Source organism: Bos indicus, chromosome 5, assembly GCF_029378745.1.
Source record: "Bos indicus isolate NIAB-ARS_2022 breed Sahiwal x Tharparkar chromosome 5, NIAB-ARS_B.indTharparkar_mat_pri_1.0, whole genome shotgun sequence".
Classification (NCBI taxonomy): domain Eukaryota; kingdom Metazoa; phylum Chordata; class Mammalia; order Artiodactyla; family Bovidae; genus Bos; species Bos indicus.
In genome coordinates, this window is record NC_091764.1 from 19,466,414 (window position 1) to 19,484,575 (window position 18,162).

General features: G+C 43.0%; 1 protein-coding gene across 5 annotated transcripts in view; it reads right to left on the minus strand.

The window, feature by feature from the left end:
* Positions 1-18,162, minus strand: part of POC1B (POC1 centriolar protein B) — a 104,946-nt gene that overhangs the window by 79,661 nt on the left and 7,123 nt on the right. Inside the window, exon 2 of one of the 5 annotated variants that reach the window (XM_070788928.1) lies at positions 17,596-17,661. The exons of the other annotated variants lie outside the window; for them this stretch is intronic. Coding sequence (XP_070645029.1) covers positions 17,596-17,641 — 46 coding nt within the window. The 5' untranslated portion in view covers positions 17,642-17,661. The remainder of the gene's footprint in view (positions 1-17,595; positions 17,662-18,162) is intronic. 5 annotated transcript variants of the gene reach the window in all.

Sequence of the window (18,162 nt, forward strand, 5' to 3'; positions counted from 1 at the left end):
CGGGACAGGGAGAAAAAGACAACCAGGGATGGAAGCCCAGAAGGAAGCAGATGCCAGCAAGGAGCCACGTGAGTGGTGTGTGTTTAGTTCTAAGCCACTGAAGGATTCTGAACAGGGGCATCTTGTGATTTAAGAAAACTGCCATTTTGACAGTGAGAAAAGGATGGGCTAGCTAATGGTGGGTCAACTGGGTATTCACAATGAGAAAGACAATGTCTCCTATATTTTATACTATATATAAAAATAATTCCATATGGATTACAGATCTAAATGCGATAGGTAGAACAATAAGCATTTAGAAGAGAACTTCAGTTCAGTTCAGTTCAGTCACTCAGTCGTGTCCAACTCTTTGCGACCCCATGAATCCCAGCACGCCAGGCCTCCCTGTCCATCACCAACTCCCGGAGTTCACTCAAACTCACGTCCATCGAGTCGGTGATGCCATCCAGCCATCTCATCCTCTGTCATCCCCTTTTCCTCCTGCCCCAAATCCCTCCCAGCATCAGAGTCTCTTCCAATGAGTCAACTCTTCACATGAGGTGGCCAAAGTACTGGAGTTTCAGCTTTAGCATCATTCCTTCCAGAGAAATCCCAGGGCTGATCTCCTTCAGAATGGACTGGTGGGATCTCCTTGCAGTCCAAGGGACTCTCAAGAGTCTTCTCCAGCACCACAGTTCAAAAGTGTCAACTCTTCGGCGCTCAGCTGTCTTCACAGTCCAACTCTCACATCCATACATGACCACTGGAAAAACCATAGCCTGACTAGATGGACCTTTGTTGGCAAAGTAATGTCTCTGCTTTTCAATATGCTGTCTAGTTTGGTCATAACTTTCCTTCCAAGGAGTAAGCGTCTTTTCATTTCATGTCTGCAGTCACCATCTGCAGTGATTTTGGAGCCCAGAAAAATAAACTCTGACACTGTTTCCCCTTAAGGGAATATATTCATGGCCACTGGGGTAGGCATGACTATTTAAATAACACCTGAAAATTACTAAAATACTAAAAGAATGATAATTTATACTACACTAAAATTAAGAAATTTTATTCACTGAAAGACACCACTAAGAGAATAAAATGGCAAGCCACAGAGAGGAAAAAGATGTTCACAATACAGTTATCCAACATATAACAAAGAATATATAAAGAACCTTACAAGTCAATAAGGAAAGTCAAGAAAACACAGTAGGCAAATAGGCAAAGGGCTTAAATAGGCACTTCATAAGGGAAGATATACAAATGGCTAATAAATGTATAAAAAGGTGCTCAAATCCATTAGTCACCAGGAAAGTACAAATTAAAATGACAATGAGATATTACTACACTCTCATTAGAATGGCTACAATAGAAGACATCAGTTCAGTTCAGTCGCTCAGTCGTGTCCGACTTTTTGCGACCCCATGGCCTGCAGATCATCAGGCTTCCCTGTCCATCACCAACTCCCGGAGTTTATTCAAACTGATGTCCATAGAGTTGGTGATGCTATCCAAGCGTCTCATCCTAGGCTGCCCACTTCTCCTGCCTTCAGCATCAGGGTTTTTCTAATGAGTCAGTTCTTCACATCAGGTGGCCAAAGTATAGGAGCTTCAATTTCAGCATCAGTCCTTTTAATGAATATTCAGGACTGATTTCCTCCAGGATTGACCGATTGGCTCTCGTGCAGTCCAAGGGACTCCCAAGAGTCCTCTACAACACCACAATTCAAAATCATCAATTCTTCGGTGCTCAGCTTTCTTTATAATCCAATTCTCACATCCATACATGACTACTGGGAAAAACCATAGCTTTGACTAGACGGACTGTTATCACAAAGTAATGTCTCTGTTTTTTATTATGCTGTCTAGGTTGGTCATAACTTTTCTTCCAAGGAGCAAGCTTCTTTTAATTTCATGGCTGCAGTCACCATCTGCAGTGATTTTGGAGCCCAAGAAATTAAAGTTTCTCACTGTTTCCATTGTTTCCCCATCTATTTGCCATGAAGTGATGGGACCAGATGCCATGATCTTCGTTTTCTGAATGTTGAGCCTTAAGCCAGCTTTTTCACTCTCTTTCACTTTCATCAAGAGGCTCTTTAGTTCTTCTTTGCTTTCTGCCGTAAGGGTGGTGTCATCTGCATATCTGAGGTTATTGATATTTCTCCCGGCAATCTTGATTCCAGTTTGTGCTTCATCCAGCCCAGCGCTACTCATGATGTATTCTGCCTGTAAATTAGATAGGCAGGGTGACAACATACAGCCGTGACATACTCCTTTCCCTATTTGGAACCAGTCGGTTGTTCCATGTCCAGTTCTAACTGATGCTTCTTGCCCTGTATACAGATTTCTCAGGAGGCAGGTAAGGTGGTCTGGTATTCCCATCTCTTTTAAGGATTTTCCACAGTTTGCTGTGATCCACACAGTCAAAGGTTTTGGCATAGTCAATAAAGCAGAAGTTTTTCTGGAACTCTCTTGTTTTTTCGATGATCCAACGGATGTTGGCAATTTGATGTCTGGTTCCTCTGGCTTTTTTAAAACCAGCTTGAACATCTGGAAGTTCTCAGCTCATGTACTGTTGAAGCCTCACTTGGAGAATTTTAAGCATTACTTTGCTAATGTGTGAGATAAGTGCAAATGTGCAGTAGTTTGAACATTCTTTGGCATTGCCTTTCTTTGGGATTGGAATGAAAACTGACCTTTTCCAGTCCTGTGGCCACTGCTGTTTTCCAAATTTGCTGGCATATTGAGTGCAGCACTTTCACAGCATCATCTTTCAGGATTTGAAATAGCTCAACTGGAATTCCATCACCTCCACTAGCTTTGTTCATAGTGATACTTCCTAAGGCCCACTTGACTTTGCATTCCAGAATGTCTAGCTTTAGCTGAGTGATCACACAATTGTGGTTATCTGGGTCATGAAGATCTTTTTTGTACAGTTCTTCCGTGTATTCTTGCCACCTCTTCTTAATATCTTCTGCTTCTGTTAGGTCCATACCATTTCTGTCCTTTATTGAGCCCATCTTTGCATGAAATGTTCCCTTGGTATCTCTAATTTTCTTGAAGAGATCTCTAGTCTTTCTCATTCTATTGTTTTCCTCTAGTTCTTTGCACTGATCACTGAGGAAGGCTTTCTTAACTCTCCTTGCTAGTCTTTGGAATTTTGCATTCAAATGGGTATATCTTTCCTTTTCTCCTTTGCCTTTAGCTTCTCTCCTTTTCTCAGCTATTTGTAAGGCCTCCTCAGACAACCATTTTGCCTTTTTGTGTTTCTTTTTCTTGGGGATGGTCTTGATCACTGCCTCCTGTACAATGTCACAAACTTCCATCTATAGTTCTTGAGGCACTGTATCAGATCCAATCCCTTGAATCTATTTGTCATTTCCATTGTATAATCATAAGGGATTTGATTTAGGTCATCCCTGAATGGTCTAGTGGTTTTTTCTACTTTCTTCAATTTAAGTCTGAATTTGGCAATAAGGAGTTCATGATCTGAGCCACAGTAAACTCCCAGTCTTGTTTTTGCTGACTATATACAGCTTCTCCATCTTCAGCTGCAAAGAATATAATCAATCTGTTTTTGGTATTGACCATCTGGTGATGTCCATGTGTAGAGTCTTCTCTTGTGTTGTTGGAAGAAGGTGTTTGCTATGACCAGTGTATTCTCTTGACAAAACTGTGTTAGCCTTTGCCCTGCTTCATTCTGTACTCTAAGGCCAAATTTGCCTGTTACTCCAGGTATCTCTTGACTTCCTGCTTTTGCATTCCAGTTCCCTATAATGAAAAGGACATCTTTTTTGGGGTGTTAGTTCTAGAAGGTCTTGTAAATCTTCATAGAACCATTCAACTTCAGCATCTTTAGTATTACTGGTTGGGGCATAGACTTGGATTACTGTGATATTGAATGGTTTACCTTGGAAATGAACAGAGATCATTTTGTTATTTTTGAGATTGCATCCAAGTACTGCATTTCAGACTCTTTTGTTAACTATGAGGGTTACTCCATTTCTTCTAAGGGATTCTTGCCCACAGTAGTAGATATAATGGTCATCTGAGTTAAATTCACCCACTCCAGTCCATTTTAGTTCACTGATTCCTAGAATGTCGATGTTCACTCTTAGCATCTCCTGTTTGACCACTTCCAATTTACCGTGATGCATGAACCTAACCTTCCAGGTTCTGATGCAGTATTGTTCTCTACAGCATCAGACTTTACTTCCATTACCAGTCACATCCACAACTGGGTGGTGTTTTTGCTTTGGCTCCGTCTCTTCATTCTTTCTGGAGTTATTTCTCCACTGATCTCCAGTAGCATATTGGGCACCTACTGACCTGGGGGGTTCATCTTTCAGTGTCCTATCTTTTTGCCTTTTCATACTATTCATGGGGTTCTCAAGGCAAGAATACTGAAGTGCTTTGCCATTCCCTTCTCCAGGGGATGGTGTTTTGTCAGAACTCTCCACCATGACCTGTCCTTCTTGGGTGGTCCTATATGGCATAGCTCATAGTTTCATTGAGTTAGATACGGCTGTGCTCCATGTGATCAGAGACTGAGTCAGACCTGCCTTTGAGTGTTTCAGTGTCTCCTGTGGAGGTATGGGTCAGAAATTCTTACACATGTTCAGCAGAAGATATATACAGTAATGTTTACGGAACTACTACTCAAAGAAGACCAAAACTAGAAACCCAATTGCTCATCGAAATAAAACGGATACACAAATTGTGGTATATACATACTGTGTACCTGTGTAATTAAAATGCACTCATGAAGTTCAAGAAGCAAAACTGATCTAAGGAGTTAGAAGTCAGCATAGAGATTATGTGGGTGGCAGGCAGGGAGGACAGTGGCTGGAAGGGAGATCAAGGGTACTGGCAAAACAGGCAAGTCACATTGTGGAGATTCAGCAAGCTGTTCAAAGTTGGTACATATCTTATACTTCAAAAAAATGTTTAGACAAAACAAACAAAAAAATCTCAGTCTGGCTGTTGTTTGGAGTGCATACAGAGGGAAAAAGGAAATCAGTTTGGAGGCTGTTGCAATAGTCCAGCCAGAAGGAGGTGGTCTGGACCAGGCTGAAGGCTGTGGAAACAGGAGAAGTAGTCAAAACCAAGGTATATTGTAAAGACAGAGTCCACAAGGTTTGCAAACGCACTAGATGTGAGGGGGAAAGGCAGAAAAGAAAACAAAGGTGCCTGGCTGCTGGCCTGGGCACCCAGGTGAATGCTAGAGATATTTAATGAGATTAAGGCAATTAAGGTATTAAGTGAAATAATACTCATAAGCCAAGCCTGGCACACAGAAAACACTCAGCTGTAGCTATCATTATGGTAGTTTTAGTTTTTGCTACTGTCAGCAGTAGCAGTGTGGATAATACATTAAAGACTGGAAATTGGATGGGGTCACTCAAGCAGTAAGTCTAGATACAGAAGCGGATGAAGGCACTTAACCTGGAGAGAAGGAAGTGAAAGGAAGGAGCCATTAGTGGAGTAGAAAGGGCCAGGAGACTGTGGTGTCCAGGAATAGAGTGTGTACTCACAGAGGGTGACAGAGCTGCTGTCAAAGGCTTCAAAGAGACTTGGTAAGATCAGGCCTGAACACGACCAGCTACATTTGGGATTCAGTATAAGATATAAACGTGGGGTCTCTTGTAGGAAATCAGTGAAAATGTCAAGACCAGGATGGTAGGGCCTTAAACTAAATGTGGGACTTATGCGACCCCACAGGTCAACTGCCCAAGAAGCCAGCTGTAGGCCCGAGGATCAAAGGCTGGTTTGGCAGCAGAATTGTTTCAGTGGAGTGGTGGGATCAAAGCTGGAACGGTGTGGGTTGAGGACAAAATGGGAGGGAGGCAGTAGAGAGAGTTAAGACACACAACTGACCCACGAACTCACTGAAGCTTCATAGGGTCCCTAATATTCAATATGGCAAGGACCAGGAAAAAATGTTATTATAGGATCAATGTGAAGTGACAATTAATTGGGGCTGGTGGTGGGGGTGGGAGAGACACAGAGCCAGAGACACAGAATATGACACAACCAACATGGTGACCCAGGAATTGAGCTTTTACATATTTCCTCAGAAAAGGAAAAGGGCACCTTAACATTAGAGTTAGTGTTAGCTGCTCAGTCGTGTCCAACTCTGTGATCCCATGGACGGCAGCCCACCATGCTCCTCTGTCCATGGGATTTCTCTAGGCCAGAATATTGGAGTGGGTAGCCATTCCCTTCTCCAGGGGATCTTCCCGACTCAGGGATTGAACCTGGGTCTCCTGCATTGCAGGCAGATTCTTTACTGTCTGAGCCACTATGGAAACCCTTACCCTTAACCAGAGTGGATGCTCAAAAATTGTTAGCTTTAGAGTTGATGGCTACTTACCTGTATTACAGCAATACTTGCTGTTATCAGCATGAGGCCTGCTAAAGAGAAGTGACAGAAAGCAGGATAAACGCTTAGTTTAAAGGATGTGGACAGTTAATCCTGAGAGCCAGGTGGCAGTTTCGAGCCCTATTAATGATGAAACACTAGCAGCAGAGATGTCCCACTTAAAACTCTGTGGCTCAGCACACATGCTACGTTGTCTTCCAATTTTCAAGAAAACAGAAAAAGGACTAACAATCTACAAATCGCTCATGAATGCATTCTTCTTGGAAACTATGAAAACCGACACTGAATTTGCCTCCTTAGTTCCTTAACCGTGACCCACCAAACGCTAACACCATCATAATAAAAGATATTTGATTATTGGTATCTGTGCTGTACTGTGTCAACTTGGAATCTGCGTTCATACATTTCCAGCAAACCACACCCTCTATAAACATTACCCCCATCATTTAAAATGTCAAAGCTTGTACCTAAGCACCATCTGTTTGAGATTAACTATCAGAGGGAGGAAGCTAAAAGTTTAATAAGTCTAGCCACTAAAAAAAAATCTTTAAATTCTATTCTATAACAGTAGTCCATTGTTTCAAGAAATCCTCATTAGGACAAAAGAAAGAACAGAGTCCACATTCACCTGGAGCTGACAACAAAGAATATACTAATGGTTTGCTCTCCATAATGTCCAAAAGGGCATCAGTTGTGTTGAATAGCAATAACTTTCTTTAATCAACCCAAGCGCTCTCACTGATTTAACCAAAATCAACTACGGTTAATTAGAGGCTTGCTTTGTAAGAAATACCTTTTCTGGAAACTATGGTATTGCCTCTGGTTTTTTTACATTTGTTGTTAAATTCCTATATCTATTCTGTTGTGCAAGTGTGTATGATACAGAATTCCAATATTACAGGAGTATTTACTGAATTTCCCTCCAGCCCTTGGCCACCTGGTTCCCCTTCCGGGAGGCATATTTAACATATTTGTTTAAGCATAGAGGAGAGAAGATACTCATTTTCTTGAGTATCCTCCTATGTGCTTAAACAAATATGGGTGTCTAGTCACATTTTTGTCTAGATTATTTATAATTTTTTCCTCCAGTTTTATTGAGACATAACTGACATACTATACTGTATAATTTAAGGTGTACAGCATAATGATTTGACTTACATGCCTCAAATGATTACCACAATAAGTTTAGTGAACACCCATCATCTCATATAGATACAGCAAAGGAATAGGGAAGAAAAGATTTTTCCCCATGATGAGAACTTTTAGGATTTACTCTTAACTTTTATATATAAAGTCAGTTGGTTGCTCTGTTTTGATCAGTTGCTCAGTCATGTCCGTATCTTTGTGACCCTATGCACTATAGTCCGTCAGGCTCTTCTGTCCATGGGATTTTCTCAGCAAGAATACTGGGGTGGGTTGCCATTTCCTCCTCCAGGGGATCTTTCCAATTCAGGGATTGAACCTGCTTCTCCCACACGGGCAGGTGGACTCGTTACCACTGCGCCACTTGGGAAGCCCACATATAATGTACAGCAGTGTTAATTACACTTCTACCCCGCTAGTAGTACGTCTCTTACAGCTGGAGGTTTGTATCTTTTGACCACTTTCATCCAATTCCTCCTTCTCCTACCACTGCCTCTGGTAATCACAAATCTGGTCTTTTTTTTTTTTTTTTTTGAGTTTCTTTTTGCTGATGTTTCCTTGTCATTAGATTTAGGATACATACATTTTGACAAGAATGCCACAAAAAGTTATGCTGTGCCCTTATCAGTGCATTGTATTAGGATACATTTGATATCTGTTTGTCCCAATATTGGTGAGATTAACTTTCATCATTTGGTGTAGGTAATTTTTGCCTTGTAAAGTCAGTGTTTTTTCCCCTTTGTAATTAATAAGTATTTTGTGGGGGAGATAGTTTAAACTATGTAAATATCCTCTTCCTCAATAAACTGTCACCCACTAATTTTAGCATCCTTCAATAATTTTTGAACCCATTATTCTTTAATTTACTAATTAATGTTTAATTAATGAACTAATATTTAATTTGTTGATTTATTATTTTAAGGAAGAATCTTCTCTTTTTCTCCATCTATCTACTTATTCAATTACTCATTTACATCAGTATGGACTCAGATTATTTTACTCAATGGGCTATTGTCCAGATTTATCATTACTTATTCTGATTCTCATACGTTCCAGATTTGGCTAGGAAGAGCCCCTTAAAGCTCGCCTCTGTGTCCTTCTGATATGTGTCCATCATTCTTTGAACGCCTCCTTACTTCCGTAATTACAAGGTATTGCAAGATGTACTTTCCCTGCTCCAGCCCTGGTGCAGGTCTTTTCTTCCCCAAGAAGTTCTGATTCCTTTAGAATCCTTTAGAACTTAGAAACCAAGATCTGGCAACTATGTTTGCTCATCGCTACTGGGCTTACCAGGTGGCGCTAGGGGTAAAGAACCCGCCTGCCAACACAGGAGATTTAAGAGACGTGGGTTTGATCCCTGGGTTGGGAAGATCCCATGGAGGAGGACATGCCAACCCAGTCCAGTATTCTTGCCTGGAGAATCCCATGGACACAGGAGCCTGGAGGGCTACAGTCCACAGGGCTGAAAAGAGTCGGACACCACTGAAGCGACTTAGCACACATGCACAAGCTGCTGTGACAGCTGACAGAACTAAGAAATGAGATACAAACAGGAATCTCGGAACTAAGAAATAAGATATAAATGGAAAGCAGTATCTATCCATATGCAGAAATCAAGATAAAGATATTAAGAACCATGTGTTCATGTACTGGTAACTCCCATTTCAATCTAACAGCACAGAGTACATTTCAGCCCTCTGTCTTCTAACATTTATAACTCTCCTTGCCCATAATAAAAAGAAAAAAAAAAAAAAAAAAAAACTGGCTCACATTACACTCCAATATTTTTGTTCAAGTCTAGAGCATGCAAACAGTTTCAGAATCACTAACCCACACCCCTGCCATAAGCAGTTCTACTAACTAGAGTCAAGGTGCAGTTTTACGTTTTACTCCCTTTGATCTTGTCAGACTTGGTTTTATGCTTTGTTAGAGTGAAACTCCTTCAGTTGTGAACTGAGTTTTCGGGCACATGCTTTATTTCAGATGTGGTCCTGATGCCTACAGCCTGGCCTCCCTGGTGTCTCGGCTGAGGTGCTGGGAAAGATCTCCCCTCTGCCTGAGCTACAGCTTGGTCGAGTTCTACCCGGCATGGTCCCTGGGATCACCAGCCTCTTCCTCATCCTCCTCCGCCTCCTGCCTGGCAGGAAGGGATCTCCTCTAGACCTCACACCCTCTCAAGTGCAGCTCAGCCAAAACTGCAGAGGCCCCACAAAATCTGAGGCCACCCACCTGACTCAGCAGCTTGGCCCTGACACAGCCAGAATTAAGGCCTCTGCTGCCTTGGCTCAGCCAGGCTCACTCTGCTCGGCTCTACCTGCCGTGGGCAGCAGGGAGAATGCCCCTGGGAGAAAGCCAAGGCCGTGTGCGAACGGGAGGGGCTTACCTTGTGTTTCCTTCTTGCAAGGATCACCAGTTTACGTTCCCTGTCACTCAATATCCGAAAATAGCTGCCTTGCATATTCTGTCTCATCTCACAGTTGCTTTCAGCTGGAGGGCAAGTTTGGTTCCTAGTTAACTACCGTGACTGGAGGCAGAAGTCGGCCTCAGTCTTTTTCGTAGCCGAATAGTATTCACGGTGGTGGTGGTTAGTCGCTAAAGTGTGTCTGATTCTGCGACCCTGTGAACTGTAGCCTGCCAGGCTCCTCTGTCCATGGAATTCTCCAGGCAAGAATACTGGAATGGGTTGCCATTTCCTTCTCCAGGGGATCTTCCCAACCCAGAGACTGAACCCACATTTCCTGAATTGCAGACAGATTCTTTATACCACTGAACCACCAGGGAAGCCATTCTATGATGTACCTATGTCTTAAGTTTTTCAACCAGGTGACCATATTTAGGTTGTTTACAAACAACGCTGCAATGAACATGTGTCATTTCTGATATGTACAAAATATCACTGTGATAAATTCCCTGAATAATTATTGATGGGTCAAAAAGTACATATTTTAGCAGGCCCATGTTCACCATCTAGCATCCTTCACAATTTAAAAAATTTGGATTATATTCCTCTCAGGCCTTTTCATTCCATAGTCAAGAGGGTCTGAAAAACTCAATCACCTCCATATAGAAACTCTTGAATTTTTCAATTATTTCAGAAGTTCCTCGATATACTTTGTACCTTCATTATGTCTGCTTTAAAACCCCCTACCAGGATGAAACTCAGCTTTCTGGTTTGAGGGCACCACGATTTTGTACTTTCTGTTGCATTTCTAGGTTCATATTGGTTTGGGGTTACAACAGAAAACATTGGATCACCTTCTTCAGAGAGATATAAACAAGAACATTTTCTAAGGAAATCTAAGAGGAGGAATTCACTGTAAATATTTTTTTTCAAGACAAGAAAAATAAAATGTAATCCCCAGTCAAACACACCACAAACCAAGAGAGAAGTAAGAGAGAGGGTTGCACAATACAAAGACAATATTCTAACCATAACTAGATAAACTTTGCTGGGAGAAATACCAATAACCTCAGATATGCAGATGACACCACCCTTATGACAGAAAGTAAAGAGGAACTAAAAAGCCTCTTGATGAAGGTGAAAGAGGAGAGTGAAAAAGTTGGCTTAAAACTCAACATTCAGAAAACGAAGATCATGGCATCCGACCCCATCACTTCATGGGAAATAGATGGGAAAACAGTGGAAACAGTGTCAGACTTTATTTTGGGGGGGCTCCAAAATCACTGCATATGGTGACTGCAGCCATGAAATTAAGATGCTTACTCCTTGGAAGAAAAGTTATGACCAAACTAGATAGCATATTCAAAAGCAGAGACATTACTTTGCCAACAAAGATCCATCTAGTCAAGGCTATGGTTTTTCCAGTGGTCATGTATGGATGTGAGAGTTGGACTGTGAAGAAAGCTGAGAGCCAAAGAATTGATGCTTTTGAACTGTGGTGTTGGAGAAGACTCTTGAGAGTCCCTTGGACTGCAAAGAGATCCCACTAGTCCATTCTGAAGGAGATCAGCCCTGGGTGTTCTTTGGAAGGAATGATGCTAAAGCTGAAACTCCACTACTTTGGCCGCCTCATGCAAAGAGTTGACTCATTGGAAAAAACTCTGATGCTGGGAGGGATTGGGGGCAGGAGGAGAAGGGGACGACAGAGGATGAGATGGCTGGATGGCATCACTGACTCGATGGACGTGAGTCTGAGTAAACTCCGGGAGTTGGTGATGGACAGGGAGGCCTGGCGTGCTTCGATTCATGGGGTCGCAAAGAGTCGGACATGACTGAGTGACTGAACTGAACTGAATTCTTTCAGAATCAGCTTGTCCAATCCAAGCACTATTAAGTGATGGCACTAACTCAAAATTCCTCTTCCATGAATAGGGAATAATTTTCCTGCTAGCTGACACGAAGTAATTAGCCTGTTAGTAGTGTAAACAGAGTCTCATAGAAACTGTGGCTGCTTTAAAAATAATCTTTAGTAATGACAATGTGGAGAAATTTAATTTATTCAAGCTCTGCATGAGGGCTGAGGAGCTTAACAACACAAACCTTTCAGGAGTTGTCACTAAGGGCCAAATCCTTTTAAGAACTTGGTAAACATTCTTTTACTTAATCCTCACAAGGAGGTAGGTGACTATCATTATCCCTTTATGGATGAGGAAATGAGGCTTGGTGAGGTGAAGTAACTTGCCCAGGGTCATAAACATAGAAAGGAGTAGAGTTTAACCCAGGTCTATCAGACTCCAAGGGCTTCCCTGGTGGCTAGGTGGTAGAGAATCTGCCTGCTGATGCATGAGACGTGGGTTCGATCCCTGGGGTGAGAAGATCTCCTGGAAAAGGAAAGGACAAACCACTCCAGTATTCTTGTCTTGGAAATTCCATGGACAGAGGAGCCTGGTGGTCTACAGTCCACCCACTGGGGTCTCAAAAGAGTCGGACACAACTTAGAGACTAAACAACAACAACCAGACTCCACATCCACATCCGTTTAACCAAGAACCCAAGCCCTGGGGATTCATGTATTATCCCCGCTGGAATTCCTGGGGACCCTGTTAAAAACGTGTGTTTCTAGTAAGCTACATTCTCCAGAGTGAAACCCAGGAACCTGGACTTTTGACCACTTTCTCCGTTAATTCTGACGAACACGGAAATCTGAGAAAGACGGCACTCTACTTCTGCCTCTCAGTGCACACCTGAGGTCACTTTGGCACTTGGGAGCAATATTTAAAAACTGTAACAGGAGGAGAAGCTTCAATAAAAGCTGCTACACAGGTTGCCATCAAGAACCAGAATAACAGGCTTCCCTGGGGGCTCAGGGGTAGAAAAAGTGCCTGCAGATGCAGGAGATACGGTTTGATCCCTGGGTCAGGAATATACCCTGGAGTGGGAAGTGGCAACCTGCTCCAGTATTCTTGCCTGGAGAATTCCATGGACAGAGGAGCCTGGTGGGCTTGAGTTCATGAGGTCTCAAAAGAGTCGGACACAACTCAGCAACTAAGAACCAGAAGAGAAAAAGAATTTCTGGCAAACTTCAATTATGGTTTCACTGTCAGGAAAATAACTTTAAAAATTCACAGTTTCATTCTGCCTCTATTCAGTAAGAAAAGGGGTAAATAAAATTGTTCTACACCATCATTTATTCTACAAACAACCCAGAGATTAAACAGGGAATGAGTCGACGACAGAGCAACCCTGAACACAAAAAGAGGAAAGGCTGATAACGTCAATGCTAAAATACATCATTTTAATTGGAAACTTCTAACATGCAGCTTAGATTGTGCACATCATATGAAAATGCTCTTAAACTCATCTAATGTTTGTATAAACTTGAGTGCGGCCCTCTGGGAAACTAAGCTAAGGGGAAAGAGTGTGGCTCCAGAAGCTGACAGGAGATCGGACTCAGCTAGGCTCTGCTGCTTACCAGCTACACCGCTTCCGCTAACTTACTCAGCTTCCAGTTTCCGCCTCCATAAAGAGGGATGACATTCACAAGTTATCATCTGCTCCTATTCTCTCCCCTCTGATTGCCTCCCATCCTGTGAAACCCAAGAGCCCACTGCCTTCTGAGAGGCTACTGCATATACATAAATCCACCACACCTCCCGTTCTGTTTCCTCCAGTCATGCCTTCAGCCCCACTGCGTCAATCACACTGCACTCTCACTCTGATGACGCTCGAGATGCTCCCTGGGCTGACCCTGGTACCACACTTGCTCTCCTTCCCCGAAGCTACCACCTGGCCAGAGAAACAGCACTTACAGGATCTCTCTTGTACACACATCCTCCTCTCTGAAAGTCCCCCCTCCTACTTACCTACTTACACATTGACTCTGCTTGGGGACATCAAGCTCCCTGAAACCCTCCCAAGCGACAAGCATTTTCACACTTCACCTACCTGAGGTCACAGTCTTTCTCTCTGTTCCAAGTCTTGGTATTATTAGTTCACTCAACAGATATCTCAGCCCTACCACATGTAAGGGCAGGGTGGCTGGGGTGGGGGGAGTCCTGAGTCACAAAATAGGCAAAAATCTCTAAACATGGAGCTTCAATTTAAGCAGAAAAGAGGGCAACAAATCAACAAGCAGGCTAACGTATCAATTTAAATTGTGTTAAGAGGCATGAAAGATAAAAGCAGGATGTCATATGAGAATTTTTCATGGGCACAGAATACTTAATTCAGGTGAAGTGAGCAGTGGCATTTTAAGCGGAGGTATGAAGGACACAAAGGAACCAGCCAAGCAGAGTGAGGTAGTGAAGACCATTTCTGACGAAGGGGACAACCAGGCCTCTCTGAAGCCTTTTTCTTCCATGTGTCCTCAGCATCCTGTTCCAGTGGCCACACCATGGATGTTACCACAAGCAGTGCCAACACTCCTCTGATTACTGACTGAAACCCACTATCCTTAACGACACGCTTTCCTTATAGCTTGCTCGTTCACAGCTTCTATCTCATCCAGGACTCCAATGCACCGACCTACGTTCTCCACCGAGGCTCTCTTTCACTATCTTCATTTCACTATCCAATCTGTAGTCTTCAATTCTTTCCTTGCCCAGTTTATAAACCCTTTCTTGCACATACATTCAGTCCTTTGACTTGTCTTCCTCCCTTCAAATTCCTCTGGCAAAATCCCAGTCACTTGGCCTTTTCTGAGACTGTATTTGTGACAGAATTGCTAGACACACTCCAAGGAAGACCAGGAACAATACAAATTCAAGACTGCTCGCTTCACAGGGACCTGTCTACACTGCTCAGTGGCGCTCAATTCTGCAATAATTCCCTCCCCCACTCTAATGACTAACATATTCTCTCTTTTCAACGTTTTTACTCTACTCTATCTACACCTTGGCTTTCATAATACCCTGCTATAGAGGCATTCCCTCCTATTCTTCTAACCATTCCTTCTTGGATTCTTTTGTTATTTCCCCTTCTCACCCAAAGGCTGGAGATCTTTGCATGTGTGCATACTCAGTCGCTAAATCGTGGCTGACTCTTTGCGACTCCATGGACTATAACCTGGCAGGCTCCTCTGTCCGTCGGATTTCCCAGACAAGAATACTGAGGTGAGCTGCCATTTCCTTCTCCAGGGGATCTTCCTGGACTAGGGAATTAACCAAGTCCTGCACTGGCAGGCAGACTCTGCCACTGAGCCACCCAGAAACGGGCCATTGGCACTCATTGTTCTGTTTTTCCCAGGTGACTTTGTCTATTCCATGACTTTAAACACCATTCAGATGCTAGTAACCCTAGTTTGAAGACCACCATCTTAGTTTGAATCACCACCATCTGCTGATATTACTATAATGGCTCCTAACTGATTTTTCTACTCACAGTAGTTCAATCCACATAGAAACTTGAGTGACTGTTTTGAGGTGTGAATCAGATTGTGTCGTTCTCTCCCTTAAAATCCTTCAACAGATTTCCACGACTCTCAGAACAAAAGCCTAAAACCTGGCTTCTGTCTTAGTTTCCTGCGGCTCCTGTAACCAAGTACCATAACTTTGGAGCCTTAAAACAACAGAAATTGATTCTCTCACAGGTTTGGAGGCCGGAAGTCCAAAATCCAGGGGGAATGCTGGCAGGACCACACTCCCTCTAAAGGCTCTAGAGGTTTCATTCCTTGCCTTTTCCAGACTCTGGTGCCTCCAGGATCTCGTTGGCTGCTGGCTCTATCATTGCAATTTCTGCCTCTGGTTTCCTGTGACTTCTCCTCTTATCTCTCTGTATGTCTCATTTAGGGCCCACCCAGATAGCTCAGGAGGAGCTCTGCTCAAATCCTGCAAAAACCTTTTCTTTCCAATGGAGTCACACTTAGGGGTTCCAGGCATTAAGACAGGGACACATCTTCGGGAGGGTCGCCATTTAACCCGCTGCAGCCTCCAAAGACTCAGTGAGCTGTTTCTGCCTCCCCTGCAACCACACCTCCTGAAGCTTTCTTCACCTCCCAAAGCCATTGTTTATAGGCTTTACCCATCCGGGCCTTCTTTTATCTCCTTGATCAAGGACAAGCTCTTTCCCACTTGGAATTTTTGCTTATGCTAATCCCTCTCCAGGCTTCGTTGGTGGCTCAGCGGTAAAGAGTCTGCCTGCCAATGCAGGAGATGCCGGTTTGATAGCTGGGTTGGGAAGATTCCCTGGAGAAGGAAATGGCAACCCACTCCAGTATTCTTGCCTGGGAAATCCTATGGACAGAGGGCAGGCTACAGTCCACAGGGTCGCAGAAGAGTTGGACACAACTTAGTGACTAAACAACAAATTCTGCCTCTCGTCTTTGCTTAGCTAGCTCCTCCTTCAGGTCTTGAATTGAATCTAACACACAGAGAAGTGTTCTTTGACCCCCATAAACTTAAGTATATTGCCCCAGTTATCATCCTTCAAAGAACCCTGTTCCTTTTCTTCACCATAAGTTGTATCTGCACATGATCTGTGCTTATGTGTTAATATCTGTGTCTATCACTGGACCATTAATTCTTCGTACCATTGTAAGAAGCACATCTGTTTTGTACACTTCTGTATGAACACCCAAGCATAGGATAGCACCTGGCAAACAGCAGAACTAAATTAAGAAGAAAGAAAGAAGTAAGTAGAATACCTCCTATTCCTTTTTGAAAGAGGATCAGATAAGTATAAATAAATGAGTTAGAATGATGATCAGGCAGTGGAGGACACTGCTGGCCCTCAGGAGACATCCTTGCCCAGCCAGCCTAGAAATGATAGAGCTGGGCAAAAAAAGGAAAAGCAGTACCCGACTACCAGAGTTAGGACTTCTCTAATCTCCAGTTCTGCCACAGACAGCTATATACTCTGTCTGGAACTCATTTCACTTTTTATAATAATCTCTACTTCCTGTTCAAAAGGATTGACTGAGGTTTTTCTGAACTTTTAGGGAAAAAACTCCAATACAAACTAAGTTCTACCTGTAGCCTAATTCTAAGCTAGGAGGTGCACAGATTTATCTAACTTCCTTAATTATGCTGAATTACAGCATGACTCAAGCATTAACAACAAATACTGCTGGGCTGGTTTAAAGTCTAGTATGCACGGAGGGGCTTCCCTGATAGCTCAGTGGGTAAAGAATCTGCCTGCAATGCAGGAGACCCAGATTTGATTCCTGGGTCAGGAAGATCCTCTGGAGAAGGAAAATGGCAACCCACTCCAGTATTCTTGCCTGGAGAATCCCACAGACAGAGGAGCCTGGCAGGCTATAGGCCATGCGGTTGCAAGAATCAGACACGAATTAGCAACTAAACCATCACGCACTGAAGGACAGAGAAGACAGCGGTCTTTTCTGAGACACGTTAAATTCCCCAGCCACTTTTTCTCCCCTAAAGTTTTGTTTTTTTCTAACTGAGATACAATTCACACACCACAAATTCATCCTTTTAAAGTATACAATTCAGTGTTTTGTTCAAAGTTATACAACCACGGTCACCATCTAATTTCAGAATATTCTCACCACCACCATCACACTCTCCAAAAAATCTACCTTCATGAGCAATCAGTCTCTATTCCTGCCTCCTCCAGGCCCTGGCAACCACTTATGTTCTGACTCTAAGGATTTTCCGGTCTTTTTTTTTTAAATGTTAATGAAACTGAAACACAGAGAGATGAAATGATTTGCATAGGGTTGCAGCCACTTAGAAACTTACCAGCAAGATTAGTATTACTCCTTATTAGGAAGATCACAACACACATGTTTAGGATAAGTTTTTAAACTGTATATAAAAGAAAAAAACAAAAGATCAGTGAAAATATATTTAGCTTGACTATGTGCATGCATGCTTAGTCGTGTCTGACTCTTTGTGACCCTATGGACTGTAGTCCTCCAAGCTCTTCTGTCCATGGAATACTGGCAAGAATTCATGTCCAGGCAAGAATACTGGAGCGAGTTGCCATTTCCTCCTCCAGGGGATCTTTCCGACCCAGGGATCGAACTTTGTATACTGCGTCTCCTGTGCTGATGGGCGAATTCTTTACCATGAGCCACCTGGGAAGCCAACTTGACAACACATACCTTAAATAAGGCTGCAAGACACCTGAAATATAAGGCAGAGTCCTGAGACTGGTGATGCTCAGGCAGTGTGTCATGCCAGGGATTAGCAGGAGTGGAGGGTGTTTGGCAAGGATTACTAAAAGAGGAAGAAAGATACTACTGGTGGACAGGAATTGTGCTTAGGGACAGGGTAATACAGATAGAAGGTTTAGGGAAGTGTGAC